The sequence below is a fragment of the Xenia sp. Carnegie-2017 genome, unplaced genomic scaffold (assembly GCF_021976095.1).
Source record: "Xenia sp. Carnegie-2017 unplaced genomic scaffold, XeniaSp_v1 HiC_scaffold_14, whole genome shotgun sequence".
Lineage (NCBI taxonomy): Eukaryota > Metazoa > Cnidaria > Anthozoa > Malacalcyonacea > Xeniidae > Xenia > Xenia sp. Carnegie-2017.
The window spans coordinates 260,010-280,098 of record NW_025813447.1 but is presented as its reverse complement, the minus strand read 5'-3'; the positions used below and the strand labels follow the sequence as shown (position 1 = coordinate 280,098).

The 20,089-nt window shown below is 32.2% G+C and overlaps 4 protein-coding genes across 4 annotated transcripts; all 4 read right to left on the bottom strand.

Annotated features, from left to right (window-relative positions):
- Window positions 1-36: 36 nt before the first annotated feature.
- Window positions 37-1,837, bottom strand: LOC124434852 (phosphate carrier protein, mitochondrial-like). Its single transcript, XM_046984775.1, is given in 8 exon segments — window positions 37-348; window positions 423-533; window positions 614-669; window positions 749-865; window positions 938-1,119; window positions 1,188-1,438; window positions 1,441-1,491; window positions 1,622-1,837. Coding segments are annotated over 8 exon segments (1,047 nt in total). The 5' UTR covers window positions 1,737-1,837; the 3' UTR covers window positions 37-184.
- Window positions 1,838-3,476: 1,639 nt separating this feature from the next.
- On the bottom strand, window positions 3,477-5,319 carry LOC124434229 (fez family zinc finger protein 2-like). Its single transcript, XM_046984109.1, is given in 3 exon segments — window positions 3,477-4,494; window positions 4,497-4,862; window positions 5,029-5,319. Coding segments are annotated over 3 exon segments (969 nt in total). The 5' UTR covers window positions 5,093-5,319; the 3' UTR covers window positions 3,477-3,955.
- A 3,804-nt stretch (window positions 5,320-9,123) lies between these two features.
- On the bottom strand, window positions 9,124-13,558 carry LOC124434217. Its single transcript, XM_046984096.1, has 7 exons — window positions 12,353-13,558; window positions 11,782-11,941; window positions 11,451-11,709; window positions 11,165-11,386; window positions 10,817-11,071; window positions 10,566-10,748; window positions 9,124-10,338 (listed from the first exon to the last, which is right to left on the bottom strand). Exons 1-7 carry the CDS (start codon window positions 13,206-13,208, stop codon window positions 10,003-10,005), a joined length of 2,271 nt encoding a protein of 756 aa, XP_046840052.1. The 5' UTR covers window positions 13,209-13,558; the 3' UTR covers window positions 9,124-10,002.
- Window positions 13,559-13,767: 209 nt separating this feature from the next.
- LOC124434222 (carboxypeptidase B-like) lies at window positions 13,768-18,223 on the bottom strand. The gene is made up of 10 exons (XM_046984101.1): window positions 18,084-18,223; window positions 16,277-16,361; window positions 15,794-16,018; window positions 15,537-15,638; window positions 15,361-15,465; window positions 15,158-15,280; window positions 14,985-15,078; window positions 14,704-14,906; window positions 14,539-14,629; window positions 13,768-14,468 (listed from the first exon to the last, which is right to left on the bottom strand). The coding sequence occupies exons 1-10, from the start codon at window positions 18,161-18,163 to the stop codon at window positions 14,230-14,232; spliced, it is 1,347 nt and encodes a 448-aa protein (XP_046840057.1). The 5' UTR covers window positions 18,164-18,223; the 3' UTR covers window positions 13,768-14,229.
- Window positions 18,224-20,089: the final 1,866 nt, after the last annotated feature.

Below are 20,089 nucleotides of genomic sequence, written 5' to 3'. Positions count from 1 at the left end.
CTTCACGATAACAGTAATAAACAACACAATGACACATTTATTTTTGTATTACAATTTTCCATTTTCATGAAAGAATTTAAATACAAATAATGTAACCACAGTAACTTGTTTGATTTTCAAACATTACTTGCTTATGAGTAATTTATGTTAACCAATCATTGCAGATGTTAAAGGTAAAGAGAAACTAATGTTTTTGTGCTTCCAATTTCCTTTTTAAGCTCTCGGGCATTTCTGGTGGTGGAGGTCGGGGTAATCTGAAGAATACTTTAACAGAATCATATATAAACCATTGTGCAGCTGTCAATGTACCAATCATAAGAATACGTGGTCCCAGTCCTTTCCATAAACCTACAGATAAAAATAACAATTGCTGGGTGACTTTTCAATCATTGATGACATTTTATAATCATGAAATATCCTACCCTTCATTCCAAGTTCTTTGGCTGCTTGTAAAGGAGTGCTTCCAACATCATTGTTCAATTTGGATACAACAGTGTCAGCAGGATGAGATACAACAGCACAGAATACACCAGCTATATAAAATACAAAATTATTATCATATCATCTGGTTAAATACAATCTAAATGCTTTATACAGCTATATACACACTTACCAATATACCCAGCGACGAATGTAACAACCAATTGCTCACTTTTGCTACATTCATTTCTTTAAAATTGAATAAAAATTATAAATATTTGAATATAAGTAAGAAAGATGTGAGGGATTTTACTGATTAAGTTCATACCTAGGCTTGGGGACGACGTAACGATAAAGTGCCTCAACAGTTCTTTCAAAGCAAGAAAATTTCATCATAGTATAAGGTATCTGTCTTAGCCACAATGGAGGCAGACCTTTATAGAATCTAAAACAAAAGAAAATTTATATATTGTTCATAGAAATTTTATCAAAGTTTAAATATGCACATCATACTAACCCTCTGACTCCTTCTTCTTGTAGCAATTTAGGAACACCTTCCCTAAGTGTGTTTGCCCAGCCTGGATTAGTTTGAATACGAACTTTAACAGCCTCCATAGGTGCTAAAGCAATATCTGCAAAAAATTCTGCACTTGCTGATGCTGCAAGGTACAATGATGTTCTCCAAGTATACGACATTTCCTAATGAATAAGATGTTTTGAGTTTAAAATAAAATCATTGATAAGTAGGAATTTGATTGCAGTTATACTTCTCCTATAATATTGCCATAGAATATCTTGAAAACTTCATAAAAACCAAATTTACAAAGCCCTTGCATGGAATAACCAATAAAAGTGGGTGCCCATCCTTTGGCAAGACCTCGAACGCCTTCTTCAGCAACAGTAAGCTTGAAAGCATAACCAAGACTCTTATATTTGACTGGATCAACTTGGATGCGACATTTTACAAGATCAAGAGGTACAATGCCAGTATGAGTTAAACCACAACTCAATATACCCCAAATCCACATAGAGCATAATACTTAGCATCACCAAATTCACAACTGTACTCATCTAAAAAATGATCGTAATTGTAATTATCTAATTATCTGAGAATTCATACAACAAGTTTTGTCTTTACAATCATTTGATTTCGTTTAACTGATCATCACAACACACAAAATGATATATAAATATAATATACCTGAGGGCGACGCCGCCATGTTGACTGGATTTCCATTTATCCGTAAACATTGCGCGGGTTTAGTTGGACTAGAAAACGGACTATTCTTTGCTGTTTCTAGCAGACTCGAAAACATACTTTTTTTATAACAAACTTCAATTCTGCTAGATTTTTCAAAGGAATTTGACTTCTACCGGTATTTGAATCGTCAGACGCCGCACACGCAATGAACTGTGGACTTTCTCTTCAAAATTATGACGTCAGTCAATATCGTCTTTCCACGTTCAACATAATATACAAACTTTGGTTTGTAAAGTTCAATTTAAAGCCTTAAAATTGTGAAGAAGAACGCCAACAGTTGAGGCATTTAAGAGAAAGATCACATTTCATTTAAGGTAAACGTATTTGTTTGGTTTTGAACTGTTTCTGTTATCGAATATGGCGGCGTTTCACAGCAGGACAATATCAGTTGTCCTATTGCCTTGCTCAAACTTTGTAAAGTCTTTTGTAGTCGTTTTCTGAATTTCGTATCTAGCTTTTCATATTTTTACTTCTTCATTGTAAAGTTTTTTTAAACAATTTATTATGAAATAAAACTTTGGAAGACGAGAGTTATCTGTTGACAGAGCACATTTATATCAATATAATTTAGAATTTACGTTCAAAAACAGAAAGAAAACGCAAACAGGAATATGATTACGTTATGCGTCGGCTTTTGGTCAGGTTTTCGGGCTTAAAAGTGTGCACTTGAGAGAAAATTTGTAGAAAAGTTGAAAAAATACATAATTTTCAGATTGAAAATGGCGCCATTTTCGCGGCAGTTATCTCCTTGTGCGTTATCAATAAAAAACAAAATCGAAATAGTTTGAATCTGAAACATGAAGATATTTTTGGCCTTCAAGGTATAGCTCGAAAATAAGAGTTAAGAGAAGTCCCAGAGCGTTATTATTAGTAATAAAAATGAGGGGATTTTTATAGGTAGGGGACGTACCAAAACTTTATGGGAGTAAGGTAGTAAAGAGTGACGTTTGTCAAAGTAAGGGTCTAAGTGCCTTCTTCAATCAAATATTTCTTTAGGAGAAGCTTCGAACATAAAACTAACAGTAATCAATTTTTATTTCAACAAGGCCATTATTTTTGTCTGCAATCTCTGGAAATGCAATGAATGGAATTAATTTCCTAAAGAAATGTATAATTCTGCAGAAAAATTTGCATTGTAGGATTAAAAGATCGGCGTGCCTTCGTCTAGTGTATAAAATGATAATTATTCTTTTCTCAATAAAGCGTGAAGATATTGTTATTTTTTATATAGAAAGAAAGCGACGATGGATTATAATAATCATTTTATCGTGGTTGCAATAAACGAGCGACTTGTTCTTTATCAGTCTTACATATACACAAGTATATAGAGGTGATAACAGGAAACGAAAATTCAGGTGTGATACTTATCTTTGTTTTTATGACTGTTTGTGATTTAAAAGTTGCCGGTGCAATTAAAACATTTGAACAATTGAGCAGTTAAAACATTATGCCAAATAAAATGGCAAAATATGGCGGATTCGGTGTTTTAAAGATCATAAAGTCTAACTTCCTTTACAAGCCGTTTTTTTTGAAATAGTTTAACGAATAAAACAATGATAGGATGAATGGAAAATTTGATGAGCCTGTTATTTTTTTGTGATAATACTCCATGTGACAACGTTAAATAAGCTTTCCTAATATTTGGGACATCGTAAAAAATAAATTGTCATTGGTAGCAGATTACATAAATATGCTCAGTTTGATTTAGTTCATTTTTTCGTAACATGGCTATAGTATCTATAAAATAATGGTAATAAGGCCATCTCTGTGTCTGTCAGGTAGTATAATCAATTTCTTTGAAATAAATTGTTTTATTGATTAATAAATATGGATGTAACTTTATTGATGCGCATCTGTCAACTAAGGTTTTGTTTTATATGATCATTCGTTTCCATGTAATCATTAAACTGTTATTAAGTATACATTAAATGTGCGTTAATATCTTTTTGATAAGAAATCTAAATTAACAACATATTGTATGCTTTTATATTTTTTGCATAACGATTATAGAGACCATATTATAGGAATATTCCATTGTATTCTGTTGATATCAATCAATATTGTCTAATAGATAAAATAAAGGCAATTGCGTATACAGGGGCAAAACTAGAACGCTAATTGGGTGGTGAATATTCACACATTCAGCTCTACCTTTCTGATTTCTTTTGAAATTAAAATCGCCAACAAAAGAAATATATGAATATATGAATATTAACCCCAATTAGCGTTCTAGTTTAGCCCCTGTGCGTGCAATACATTACTCTACTTTTCCGTCTAAGAGTTCAACACATCGTGTATTTTTCTCATGTGTTTTTTAAGATCAAAGTTCCTACAAAATCCTTTACCACATTTTTCACAAGTAAAAGGTTTTTTCTCTTCATGCGTGTGCATATGAAAGGCAAGATTATAAACTTGATGAAATGCTTTTCCACATAAATGACATTGAAATGCTTTAACTCCGGTATGAGTTAAACAATGATTTTTATAGTTACCCTTTTGATGAAAACCTTTACCGCAAATATCACAGACGAAAGGCTTATAACCAAGATGAATACGCATATGAGTATTGAGAGTTGATGAACGGTTAAATGCTTTTCCACATTCTTTACATTTGTGTGGTTTTTCTTTGGTATGAATGATCTTATGTCGACAGAGAGTACTTGCTTGACGAAATCCTTTTCCACAGACTTTACATTTGAATGGACGGGCGCCAGTATGAACGGGCATGTGACGCGTCAAATTGTAATGAGCATTGAAAACTTTTCCACATATATTACAGGGGAAGGTTTTGCGACGTTTCGACTTTTTTTCTTTTGAGTATTCTTCACATCAGAGACCTGATCTTGTGCTTGAGAAGGTAGATCATGACTTCTTGAGAATAGAGGTAGAGCTACAGGCTCTGTTTCATCACTTCTAGTTGGCGAAGGAATGATGACATTTGATGACGGATTACGACGGACATCAACAGTACTTTGAGATGAATTTCTGAAAAATTCAGGGTTTAAGTATGGCCAGCTTATATCTAATGGATTGAAAATTTTCGCCACAGGACTGTTCATTCGTTGTTCATAAGGAAATATGGGGTGGAAAAGGTTTAAGTTTAGTGGTTTTAAAACGTCTTTACAATCAATGGTCATTTTTTCTCTTCGTTGTCTTTCTGCTTGTTCATAAGAGGTTGTATCTAGAGAAATGTTTAAGATAATATTTTATTACCATGATGTATGTTCATCAAAATCGTTCTTACATTCTCATATTCTCTACTAAGTAGCAACCACGCCTTTTTTCTCATATTTATTGTATCGTATGTACAGGTATTATCATTTAATTAAAAAGAAATAGAGTATTACCTTTTTCTATATTAATATCATGGCTTTTCTTTCCTCGAAGTTTCACTAAAAATGATCGTGGCATATTTCTTCCAGATGAATACTTTGGGGTCTTGAACTGGTAAATTATTGATTCGATAGTTTCGATTGCCTTATCTACTTTGAGATTATCTAATATCTTCAATCTTCCTCTTTATGTCTGCTTGCTGATGTCAGCTTCACTCAGGATGCTCAACTCGTTAATTCTTTCTAACTTTACTTAACTCGTTTATGATGCTCACTCTTAGACAGTCTAGCTTGTTATGACTTATTCCGATGGCGCGTGCGATTGATTAAGAAAGCGTGCGTATTTTTGTTCACATATTATAGAGCATTTCAATTGGACAAACAATAATTATTTATAATTTATGCACACGCGTGTCGCCTGAAGGGCAATCAAACAATCCGATTATACTTCCATACAAAAAATGCACGCTGTTGATATTCTCTCAATTAAGCTACAATTGAGACAGTATATTGTTAAAGTTTTTTGCTTGGGGACATATATTCTTAGCTTCTTTGAAAATCAAGTTTTTTGAAAATCGTACGATGTGAAACAAATTTGTTAAAAGGTTTTTGCATTTCATAAATAATAGAAAACATCTATACAGTCTTTTTGTCTTTTCTATGGAATTTCTTATTTTCATAAATACAGAGTATGGCTTTTATTTTGAAGCATTGTGCAAGCTTAATGCTAAATCAATGTCAACTAATTGCTTATTTACCCCAAAATCTTTCTAAATATTTAATGTTCTTGATATAAATGAGATATAAAGAATTACTTAATATTGGTTGAGTATCACCCCTTTTAACTTTGCTATTTCCCAGAGAATGTGAGCAATCATTAACGCAAAGCAAAACATCAATAATTGCACTTCATTAATTTATATCTTGGGCTTTAAGAGAGCACCAAATATATAACAAACATAGCTAAACGCCAATCTGTTTATTTCACGAATCAATTTTGCATTATCCGTAGCTAATTGCCAGTTTGTTCAATTTAATATTTTCATTTTCTCATGTACGAAGGAAACTCGAAAGAAAATTACCTTTGTAGCTACGTTGGTTTCTTTACATGAGTAAGCTAAGTTAAAAAGAAGAATTTAATGTGCTGTAGCTATTGCCCTACATGATGTTGTTGGGAAAAATTACCCCCATCCTTTTAAATATTTATGCTCATCAATTTCATGCATGAGATAAATTGTGTTTAGCTTTTGTATTAGCTAAATGGCATAAAGAATAATCTCAACAAACTCTTTCTAATGGAAATTTCAGCCATAACCAAAGTTTTTTCTCTTATCTACATTATGACATTTTCTACACTTTTTTTTTACATTGCTTTCAAGTTCCAAAAACCAAAAAAGCTTTTTTATTATTTATACATCAATCATGCAGCTATATGTCTAACATTGATGCTCCTGTTTTACTGTTCTTTGAGTAGTTTTACCAAATTTTATGATTTATGTAAGCGCCAACAAATCTTATTTTTTTGTGCATTAAATCTTAATTCTTTAAAGAATTCAGCATATTGTAATAAAATTACACCACATAATGATGTATTGTACATGTTGTGCATTGTTGAACGGCTCATTGCGCAGGCATTGTCATAAAGCAACTTATCTGCACTTGTTGAGAGCCGGCTGCAGCTAATGTTTTTATAAAGAAAATGTCCAATTCTTCAAAACGTTAGATAATATAATTTATTGCAAAAATACTACTTTTGTCTACTTTATACAAAGAGCTTTACTCATAATCAGTGGGATGCTGGCAGTGTACGAAAAATATATCTGTGTAAATATGTCTCTTTACTTCCTTGAGTACAATTGATGGCTCTTGACTCGATCCAACGATCATTGTCCTTGAATCTGTTAAGTTTTGTTGGTTGCAATTCTTCCATCGCAAATAACAGATCGTGATAGTCTGACAGAATTTATCATAAAAGATCAGGCAACAAGAACAATGTGCTTCAAATACACGCGTTTGATAACCGCAATGATGTAAATAATTTATCTCTTGCCAGTTTAAATGCTTACGATTGTAGACGTTTGGGTATGTGTTGATATGAAACAGATATACAGTGGGGACAGTTGATATAAGGAGAGATACAAATACAATAGTAGCACGCGTTACACAGTATGTTGTCTCTATAAACATTTAGTGCACGAGAGCTAAATAACCCCCTGGAAATCTCATCACCTGCTGAAACTTTATTAAATATGAATGCCTCGACACTCTTGTATCTATAAATGTGTATTTACTAAAGCTTCTTTTTGAAGGAACAGTTGATCACTTCATTTTTACTTACACAATAGGGAATTCCGCCTTAAATCTTTTCCTAAACGGTTTATTATGATGCTAATATTTAGAATAAGAATGGGCCTGTTCCATTACGAGAATTTCTTCAGAAATACGAAATATGGAAACTAGGTTTGTGGCTAGCGGTACATTTGCCACAGATTAGCAGCTATTATTCCAATGTATCATCACCTTCATTGTGCGGCATATTTCAATCTTTAATAATATTCATTATCATTAATCAAACAGTACAACGTTTCTCAAGTTGGGACATTTATCTTACATATTTCCAATACTTCTGTAATTCCATTTCATATTTACGACATATGCTGTCTGATTTAGCGAAAATGTTACGTGCAAAAAAATGCTGATATTTTTCGCAAGTATTCATTAAATTACGGCATTGATATTAAGCTTTATTACAACAATTTACTGCAGGACACTTATAAACTATAACTACAGGAAAATCAAATAAAGCAATACCATTTGTCGAAATTGGTTTAAATTAATAATAAGTGACCGACATTTTTATAATACATGTCTCTCACAAAGCCATTGCTTTCTTGATGACATACGCATCAAAACATTTACCGAAAACAGTTAATTGATAATAATGACAAAAATGCTTTGGCAATAAATTGATGTAATGAATCCCACGTTGCTAACCTCACTATTGCTATATTCCTTATAGCGATCTCTACAAAATCTTATAGTTTATTTTTAATTTGTTTTAAGTAAAAGTTTCCACAAACTTGAAATGCTCACAGTCTATATAAAATATATGTAGAAGTCTTTTTTTACAATTTTGTTTCTTTTGTATATATCTAACTTATATAAAATTAACCTATCAAAGAAAAAATCACCGAACATAATATAACACTGAATGAGATAATTCAATTATCTTTTAACTTTTGTCTTGTCTCCTACAATGAATCATTTATCCTAAGAAAGAACACCTGCACGCTTGGAAAAATTGCTAAAACAATATTTAAATTTGCAGTAGCTGAAGAATTTGTTAATGTCAAGAGTATATATCGAGATAAGATAAACGACGTATAGTCATTGTTAAACGATGATAACAGACAAACAAGCAGACATCAAGTTTTGGTAATATTAGTAAAGCTGTTCTGTGTAAGGGATAGCATGATAATATTTAGCAAATGCATGGTTTTGGTGTAGCAAATGATTTTCGGCAAGTTTTAAATATGGTTGCAATTATCTGTTTTTTAACGTAGCTACATATGACATTTTGATCATATTTTAATTGCTTACACGAGTATATCATAAAAATACGTAAAACTCAACATATATTTTGTCACAACATTTCATTTTGAAGTCCTTAGTTTACTTGAAGGCAATATCTTATAACGAACTTAAGAAAAATTTAAGACAAACAAGAAGCGTGAGGAGCTATATAATCTTGTTGGCAAACGTTAATTGTGTCCCACATTACCCCCCTGCGTCTATTAATGAATAGGGTCACGTGGCGTTTATTCATCTCCTGTTCTCCTCTCTATGGACATCCAATTATTTTAGCCATGCTATTTAATTTGTTATTATTTACTTACAACAAATGGAAAGTGTAGTTACTCTCCTTCAACTATGCTCAAGTATTTTGTTGCACATTTACGGCTTAATGAAGAATTGATCCGATTTTGCTTGCCATAAATATTTCAAGACCAAATCCTTTTGTAGCTACATTGCTTTTTCTCTTTTGTTTTTATGTGTTTCTAAGGTCTTCCCAAGTTTTGCTTAATCAGTTATATATTTCATAGTTAAAGGTTTTATTTATTGAATAATTTTATTGCAGCATCAAAAACCAATATAATATACACATACTTACATATACTTGTCACTTTACGTCACTAACGAGAAAAATTATACATTTTCATTCACGCATAAGCATCGTTTGATTGAAAACGCGTAAACATTTAAAAAAGTAAATAACTTATAATATTGTGAAAAAATACATTTTTGCCATCGTAATATACTGATGATTTACACCATATACTAATTTATGTAAGCCATTTTTATGATTGTATTATTTGAGAAGGTTACTGACAAAACAGAGTTTCTTCAAAGTTCCGCTTGCATTATTAGTTAAGCAAAAATTGAATGGCTTTTCCTTATGTATAACCTCATTGAAATAATATAAAAAAGCCATAGTTTAAAGAAACCTACTCTCAATGTGTGCTCGTGAGATACGTATTATCTGACCGTGTTATTCATTATCATAAAAAATCGTGTTAACCAAAGAGATTTTTTGTGTAGTTTGATTTCCCACATTGCCCTGCACGTGTCTAGCATGTTTTTTGTACAATCCTAGTGCACGAGTTTCCCATTGCTAAGTGATCTTTCTCTATACCTGCGCAACGACATTCCTGGGCGTGGTTTTCTGAAAAAACATGCTTAAAAACAGTATTTTATACATTGTTCATCTGATGAATTTACTGAACATGTGCTCACATTTACCGTTTCCTAGTCTATTGTTTCTCTTTTAAAAATAAATACTGATTCTTTCAAGGTAAGTGTTTGGCATATGTATAGTCCATTTTTAGAGGTGATTGTGATGCAAAAATTATTTTATCCGGGACAACGTACGTCGCTCGTTTTGTAATCTTACTTAACAATGTCGTTTATTCTGGCATTTTAACTTTTTTCTCATTTTCCTTCTTCAGTTTTTATGTACTCCTCTATCTTCTTACGAACTTCAGTTAACGGTAGTTCACCATGACGTAATATTTGGTAATGAAATTCCCGGATGTCAAATTTTTTCCCTAATTTTACTTTGGCTTTATGTCTGCATTGTTCAAAAGCATCTTCGCCGACCATGTAAGCTGTTCCTTGACCTGGACTACTTTGTAATCTGGTAATTTCTTTTTGAATGATGTCTCCTTTATCGAGGGCGTATTTTTCATAAAGAGTAACTGCCTCTTGTCGTTTCATTCCAAAGTAATGAAGACCAACGTCAACCTTTGCACGTAGAGCTGAGAGGATCTGAAAATAAGAGAAAAATAGTGAGGTAAAGTTGTTCAAAGGTTGTTTAAATTTCCTTTTATCTGCTGTTTTGCAGCTTTTTTGCCATTGAGAGGGACTGAGTAAGAGAGATAGAAGTGTTCAAAGATTCTTTCTATTGGTATATATCTGATGTTTAATTATTTCATGAAAACAAAAAGGAGTTAAAAAATAGAGATTTTCAAAAGGTCATTCATATTGACTGATACCTGATGTTTAATCATTCCATATCTTTCCATATCATTCATGTACATCTTCATATCACGATCGACAACACTGTTTTCGACATAGGTTGCCCATCCTTCACTAAATGCGGCAAAATAAGTATTTCTTGAAGCCCATCGCCGTAACTTGTCACACTTTATAGGCATATTTTCCTTCACTCCTTGAACCTGCAATATATCATGTTATTATTTAAGAAATTATTTCCATCATACATCTTTTGTGATCATTTCATTACTTCAAGATGATGTCCTGGATACGTTTCATGTGCCATCACGCTCAACTCTTCATACTTTGGTCCTGGTCTTTCCAAGAAAAATGGAATATAGATTTTAGCGAGAGAAGAGCATTTGACATTTCCTTCTCCATAACTGTAAAAGGCATTTGCTGGTGTGTAGGCAAATGCCATGGTTGCTTTACATGACGGCATCACTGTTTTTCTTCCTTTCACGTAAAATGCCAAATGGATCTTATCTTTGAGACGTTTTAACTTCTAATGGAGGAATATGTCAAATAGAATTTAGTATGGTTAGAATAACGTTGGTTGTTCCACAATTTTAAGAATAAACTGTGGCCTCTTAGCTACCTGTTTAGCAGAACGGAGCCATTTATTCATCGCCTTAAATCGTCTAGGACAGTGTTTCTGTGCTGAAGCATCATCATAACATTCCAAATATGTTTGTTCCAATTTTCTTGTTTTATTGCCATTATCATAAAAGAACTGTTGTGTTTGAAGATGAACTCGAAATTTTTCTATTGCTTTACTAACATTTTTTTCTGACATCAGGGATTTTGCGATGATTTTGACCTGCAATTTATTGTTATCAAAATCACAAATCATTTATCATTCACTTACCGAAAAATAATCATACCTTAGGAAAAAGGCTTTTTAACTTGTCATCTGCCATTTGATTCACTTCATATGTCGTGATGTTGTATGTCGTAAAATGGGAGAGCAATGCTAAATATGCATTTTTGCCATTAAATTTCTTCCCTCCCGGTAAATATCCCGTTGTTACATCACTGTGGTTTGCTACACCATTATTATAAACATAAGGCAGCGGTAAAGAGGCCAATCCACTGACCAGCTCACTTGGTGGACAATGCTCTGAATAATTGTCTTCTAAAAACCTACAAATAATATTGGTCATTTTATCATAAGTTTTTGAACAGTTTTTAAAGATAAATATGCTTCATTCTTACCTAATATAGTCGTGCAATGATTTTCCAACGTTCTCAACCAAAACGTTTTTGAGATGTGACATAACTGATATTTTGTACTTTTTCCACCATTTTTCTTTTTCATTCAATTGCATTTTGAGCAAGATACTTCCCTCGAACGTTTTTACCTCCTTCAAAATTCCTGAATGGAAAAAAAATTTAATAAAAATTGATGTGAAAAGATTTAATATATATTTCGAAATATTAAAGTAAAAGTTATTTGTTGTTTTTCTCCATATATAACACAGTTTAAACATCAAAACAATATATGTCATCGTTCTTAATTGCTTTTTTCAAATTTCTTTCAACAGCTGGTAAAAATATTTTATAGTGTGCTGGTGTCATAACCAAAAGCTGTTAAAACAAGAAATGATTTATTTAATCTTAGGTCGTTCAAAAATTTTGTCAAAAGTTTAATAATCCATTTAATAATGCAAGTGTCTTTCAAGAGCTATTTTTTTATCTTACGTCTGGCAAGTATACAAAAACACTATGTCTGTCTTGGCATACTATAACAGTGATGACAGATGACTGGTCATGTCTATAAACTAACCAATTTTTCCATGTTTGGCAACGTGAACATGAAAGTGTTTAAAGTTTTGTAAACCAGCGTCACACGCTTGTTTAGGCAACACTATGCCTGCTTTGATTCCATTTTTAAGATTTCGTATTTTTTGTTGATACCCTTCGGCACATTTTTTCATTAAATTTTCCATGAGCTCAACGTCTTTTACTGTCTGTGGATGAAATTTATGTAATTCGCTCTCCAACGATGGTAGCATGTAGCAACTAATTTGCCAGCAAAAGATATTTGGTCCTAACATCCAATCTCCAATTTCGTAGTTGCTCTCATACGGCATTACATGTCCAAATGTGCTTTTCAGAAATTGCTTGAAAATTTCCATTGTTAAACTTTCTTCTTTTGTTAACTCCAGATTTGCAGAAAGTTTTTCAAGGTTTTGAAGCAATTTATTTGCTTCTTCAGATCGCTTTTTGTACAATTCTGGAGTAAAATTGAAATATGAAGGATGAATTACCAGGTTTCCGTCGTTATTCTTTACGAAAGCAGAATATGGATGAAGCTCTTCGTATTTCTGTTTAATCATGTGATACAACTCGCGCGCTTCTGGGTTCTGCTGCTTTGTCATATCACTACATTCTATGAGATTTTTGGTATTGTTATTCAGGATTAATGGTAAAAATACCGTTAGTAAACACAGAAATAAAACGCAACATATGATACAAAACACAACAGATAACTTCTTCTTTATTTGTTCCTTTGTTCTTTCTTCTTCGTCTGCCGGTATCTCATTCACGTATTCATCGTCGTCTACCGCTAGCATATCCCTTGAGCCATACATTTTCTCGTCCCAACAAACTTTCGAAATGGTTTTGTCACAGGCTATCATTGCCTTAAATAGACCAGTGCTTATATATGTAAATACATTCTCAAGATACTTAGCATTCAATTTTGATTGATTTAATGAAAGCAGAATAACTTAAATCTTTCAACAGTAGCTTAACCTGCTTTGCCACGCAAATACTTCTGTGTTTATAAACGATGAAAACAATCCATTTCTGATGAAAATAATAATAATCATTAAAATTTATATAGTAAGGCAGTAAGACTATAGTAAACTAACTATGTTACAGTAATTTGTGAATCTCTTCAAATCAGTTATTGCAGTTGTTTTTGTATCCATAGCTATATATAATGCACAGATGAAAGGTCATTTTTTTATACACGTGGAACAAAGCGTGTAATTGAAGTTCATTAAACTTGATAATGAAAAAAATGTCATCAATCATTATAACACTATTTTTTCTTCACTCATCTGGAAGCAAAGGACACACGTACTGACCATTTATGTATTTTACTGTAAAATAAAATCTATATCAATACTCTGAGACAGTTATCTACCGATATATGATCGTACCAAACGTGAAATTATGAAATTAGAGAAAAAGTTTGTTTTTACGTATATTTAAATATTTAAATGTACAAATTTGAGAATGCTACATTCAATTATGTCCATAAGGATACTTGCATGAATATTACATTAATACCATGAACTATTTATAGGCAGAAAATCTTTTCTATTTTCTTGATTTAAAACAATTCTTCTTACTAATGCAATACTTTATATAGATGTAAACAATAAGACATCTTTTCTTGGCAATAGCGTAGTCAGCCTGAGGATTTATGTAAATTCTGAAAGATTACCATTATTCGTCATTTTAGAATTTTATTGTTCTTAAGGTCAGTGAACACTAAAATATTTTCATGGCAGAAGTAAAAAGTCAGGCTGGCTACGTCACTGTTAGTTGGGGTTTTACCCCAGCTATTTCAACCTGAATTTAGTGAGGCATGAAATGCTTAAAGTATTGAGATAGTCCTGCTCGTATAAACTTAACAGATTATTCGTGTTATTAGTGCTCATGTGATCGATCTCGTTTGGATTTCACTAATCTCCGGCCTTTGTTTAAGTGAACAGTATTAGATAATGCTTTGATAGCTGCTGTTATTTCTTCTCCACATGGTTTTATTTGATCTGGGGGGATGAGAAAAGCATAGCTTCCATTGAAGTGTGGTCGTAGTTCAACTCCGTACGAATACTGAATATTAAGTACCCCATAAGTCCAGTCTTTTGCACTTCCAGAGCTTTGGTCTTTGAGAGAAAAAGATAAGTTGATGAAAGATTTGAAAGGTATTTCAACGCAATCATTTCTAACACTTACATATGATTTGCGATGAGGGTGCAGGTTTCTCAAAATGAGCTCCATTTTTACTTGTTTTTATCGCTTTCACTGCGATGTCAGCCACACGTTTCTATTCAAGTTTATTTTACGTACAATTAAAATGATGAAATATGAAGCATCTATGTTATATCTTTACCACTGTACCATTTCTTTGTAATGCTCAGGTTTCTCACTCTTATATCCCCATGGAGTCATCCAAAACTGACTGTAACTATGGAAACCAATATATCCCAACAAGTGGCAACGATTCTTGTATAAATATCTTGCGACATTTCGTGTCTCAATTTCGGAGAATGGGTGTGTTCCACGATAAGATGACGAACATGGATTGACACTTGATCCCGGTTCTGACATCGAAAATTATGCTTAATCATACTTTAAAATTTTTTTTTCATGGTTTTTTTGTCATCATGTTTTTTAAATACCTCCCCACTTGTATGACCAGTTCCTGTTTAAATCTGTTCCATTACATTTGCTCATATTGTTTGGTTTTCGATTCTTTCTCCAAAATCTTCCTTCCTGCAACAATAAAACACAGTCAGTGGCATACAAGACTTGATAATTTCCACGAAGACAGCAATTGTTCAATAATATCCACCTTTGTCCATGAATGTACATAGCCATCTACATTAAGGACGGGAACAATAACCCAGTCAATTCTGTTACACATTTTATACATTTTCTTGTTTTGACCAGCATTTTCACGAACTTCTTTCAGTATCTGTAAGATCGAAAAAATTACAAAAATTATTGATAAGTTCTATAATAGTTTGTATAACATAAATTGACCATTCTCTTTACTTCTTTAATAAGCCACATGCAAGTAGCTGGTGAAACCCATTCTCTGGCATGTGTACCACATTCCATGAAGAAGATTTTCTTGTGCTTCTTTGAATTACCTGATATCTTTATATGTGGGACAAAATATAAATTAATACACTTCTTTTACAACTGACGATTTGTATTTTTTTTCTTACTTTTATGGCTTTCATGTCACGTTCTTCGAATGATTTCCCAAGATTAAACACCGTCGCAAATTTTGGATACTGAGTTTGAATATTTTGTAATTCGGCGTGTATCTAAATATGATTTAATGGCATGTGAGTCTACTTGTTTTCTTAAAGATATCAAGGACTTGTGATTGGCACAATTTATTACTTGGAGTTTTTCCGTCTATGACGTTTTTGGGGTTCGTCGTTGAGTTTATGAAAAAATTATAGATAGAAAATTGAACCTCATCTAGTGGATGGAATTTCTCATAATCATATTCCCGATTGTTATGTGGATGTTTCGGTGTAGAAGGTCTTTGACGACGGAGAGCTTCTGTGACATTATCGATCAGCACTGAATACGCAATACTTTTTTCAGCAAGATATTTTTTCATTATTGAAAGTTCTTTTTTCTTTGCGTAGAAATCTGCTGGATGATTTGGTCGAAATGTTGGCATCCATGAATCCAGCTATGATAAAAATAACACTTGTAGTTACATAAATGCCATCTCTTCAAGTCATGCTGAAAATATGTCTTAGATTTGTTTATTTTTTTATGTGTTCTAACTATTTCCTCGTCAAATCATGTTTATTCTGTTGCTTCATCCAATCATATTCATTCTAAGTACTTGTTCATCCAATCATGTTCTCTCTAGAATTGCTTCTTTAAATTTGAGAAAATTGTACTTAATCATCAATCTTTCATGTGAGCACAATGATAAACTTACCATTTCTAAACCTGGTTCTTTTTTTATATGCAGAATATCTTGGACTTTATATTTCGTATCTGGCCATACCCGTAATACTTGATCACTAAAACAAGTTTAATTTGATGAAGAGTTTGACCTTGGCTTTCCATCTCATTTGACATATCACATTTCATTTACTAACACCATAATTAACAATTATATCTATATCACATTGTTAATCTTTTTTTGCGGTTCTCAAGTTAACGTATGACGTTATCCAGACAGGCAGGCGATATTTGTGACGTCATGCATGCGATACACCTACTCAGTGGAAATCTGTTATTGTATATGAAGCACAAAGGAAGAAATAATCTTGATAAGCAATAATGAAATGTTCAAACAAATATTGACGAAGGATCAATCATTCACAACACAGCTGGAATAACCACGCACACGACAGCTCAGGTCAATTTTTTATTTAGCCACATGAACATCAAGATATTTTTATTTTTAATTGCATTTACTTTTGTGCAAGGTTGAAATATTTTCACACCGTACCATGTTACAAATTGTTGAAAAATTTGTTGATACTATAGTACGTTGATGATTATTACAAAGTCGAAAAACACATCTTAACGTATTTTTAAAATTACACGATTCATATCAAATTTTCCCTCATCTTATGTTGCAGTTTTACCTTATCTTTCATTCTATGTGGGTGATAAATATTTGTTATGTGCACATGTTAATCAAAATGGCATATTCAAATGAACTAAAAGTCTTCTTTCTCCCTGCACAGAACAGGAAGTTCGAACAGTTAACCAATTGTTCAATTGCTCGTGGAATGCCATTTTTTCAAAACTTAAATTGTTGCAATCTTTTCGATCAGATTGTGAACTATGTTCTGGTATTCTTATCAAAATATCGAATTATGTCACAAACAATGAAAAGGATTATAAGATACCGTGGAATGTTGAGTGTGTGCGAGTTATAAAAGTGATCATAATGTTAGATTTTTACTGATTCCTTCGCCTGTACATTATGCCGCCTTTTATCTTCTATCTGATTGATCGTATCAGAGAAGTCATATTAGTGTTATCGTCTACTTACATTTTAGGAGCTTTTGCAGAATTTATCATGTCAAATATGTATGTACCCATTTAAATGTAGTTTATGGTTTGACAGCAATATTGCCTTCCTAAAAGTTCGAGTTCAATGCAAAATATGTTTTCTTTCGACACTATGTTTCAATTTCACTTTTCTCGAAGATACCGCATCTAATTGTGTACTTTAATTTGGCATCGTAAAGTGATGTGGGGGCTGATTATATGAATCGTCAATAAGCAATGTTTGTTAGTTTTGTTTATCATATAAAGATGTTACTCTCCTTATTTGGTTCTCAAACATGTTAGAAAGTTTGCATAATAGTGTTGATTCTCACTAGTAATTAAGAATGGACATTTTTCTTTATCTTTTTCCTCTTATAAAAAACAGATGTATGACTGATGCAAATACTTTTGGTCCTCTTCTACTACATATTAAAAATATTACAATTTTCTACAAATTTCCTCTCATTTTCTGTATAAATGACATTGTAATTTAGCTTTTGCTGCATCTTTATGTAATCCTAAATCACGCTAAAACTCATGCATCAATTTTTAATAAGCTTTCAATTAGTTATTTTAATAATTTTTGTCTCGAAATGTTCTAAAATATTTTTAAACGATGGTATAAAGGAATAAGCGTTAAAGAGCAACGTTGGAAAAGTAAATTTATAATAATAAAATTTATATTTTATTTAAAACCTAGATTTTGGAAACATAAAAATAATTTCTCTTGAACTTACCCTTCGTAAAAATCTCCATAAAAGTTTTGAGATCCTGCTAAAACGATAACAAATAAGAAACAGAACAATGATGATAACATTGTGATCTACACTCTTAACTGTTCACTAAAGTTTTCTGTCGTTCTCTCAAAAATGTTTTGAGCTTTCTCAATATGAATGACTTCTTTTATACGTTGACGCCTCGTATGACAGGAAAGACGTCAAACTGTGTTATCTTTTACAAGCTGCATTTGCGCAATATTATTATGCTCATGCAATTCAAGTTGAATCATCTACATAAAGAATGATTTACCATGCAAATAAAATACACTATATATATTATAAGCTATATTGGTTTTATTTTCTCCTAATTTTTTTCCTATTTTTATTGAAACTTTTAATGTTAAACCAATTCGTATGCCGCACTCACGTGCCATAATGCAAGATATTTTTGCTCGCGTAATATTCAAGTGTATGTAACATGATTATGTTACAGCATCGGGGTTCATCCACTGGGTTCATCTTACAACGAAACGGTCAGACTATACGTCTTCCTCATGCCAACTGTCAATCCACTTGACGGTACATCGAGTGCCTATGGCATGATAAGTTTGATAATTATACATTTGATGGGCTACTGAAACGATATGAAATTTTTTACTGGTGATGTATCTGATGATGGTAAAATTGTAAATATATGAGATAGTTACGTCTTTGTTTTTATTTTAATGACTAAATACGCTCATTGTGTTAGAAATTCGTGCTTATCGATTCGCAGCTTGATCGATCTATTCATGTTGGTTTATGCTGTCTTTTTTCCAAAGCTAAGTTAAAGGATTTTGTTAAGGAGGGATAAATGTTTTTTTAACATTCCTCAAAAGTTTTTTAAGTAGGTTAACTTATCAAGTACGTTAACTTGCTGTTTTGAAGCACAGTTGTTTTTGGACAACTTCAATAATTGTATTCATTGCTATCACCTGTTGGGATGTTTCATTGAATTATATTTTCCTGCTTGTTGTATCTCATGTCATGCAGAGATAGCTACTAGCTAGATTGTCTTATTTTTGTCGCATTATATAAGTTATATTAAAGAAATATTTTGCATTTTAAATACTCATTATGTGCACTAAAAATATTATGATGAAACATTATATTTAATAAAAACCCAGAAGGAACTGTGAAAATACGAAGACAGCTGCTCATTTTAATCAACATTTTATCACCGAGTGGGTTCATAGTGATAATTTGCTGTTTGTCAAAAGTCTGCGTGAAACATAGTTTTGAAAGTTGAAAACAGCACGTATCTACCACCACTCTACGTGCAACGCTCGCTCTACAAACAAGCACTAATTTTAGAAATACATGAAATAGACACGTAGTGAATGAAGACCTGTCTTACTGGTTACTTTCCAGTTTTTGCCTTTAATACACACAATACTCGTAAACATTCCGGAAATCAGCAATGATTTTGCCCAATATTGATGAATACTACACACAAGGAAATTGTTTCAGCCTTTCCTTCCTGTTCCCAATATTACAAGACGTAGTAGAAAATTTGACATTTTTTATATGAATCTTATCTGTTTTTCGCAGCATTTCTCGTTATGAAGTCAATCTCGTGATTGTTTAAATTTGGAAGCAATTAGAGAGGCACAAAATTCTAGTTGACTAAAAACAGATTTTATCGTCGCATGGACGATTTAATTTTAGAACATAACAGTTGATCTATCTTTAGGAATTATTTAGAAGAATGTGTTTCTTAATCCTTTTTATTTTGCATCTATGTGAATGATTTATCAAAATATAATTTTCAGGAAACATTTTTACTCTAACAACGACTATCGTATATTTGTGTTGACTTTCTCCAAAGTGCAGTACTAGCTAGGTTTGACTAACTTTCTTTTCACTTGTTTTTTTTGAAATATTTATTGATTGCAATCATTGTATAACTATAGACACTTATTTATTTCTCATTCATCCTAATCTCAGTCTTACAGATGTGATAACTAAATCCCATTACGGTTCTT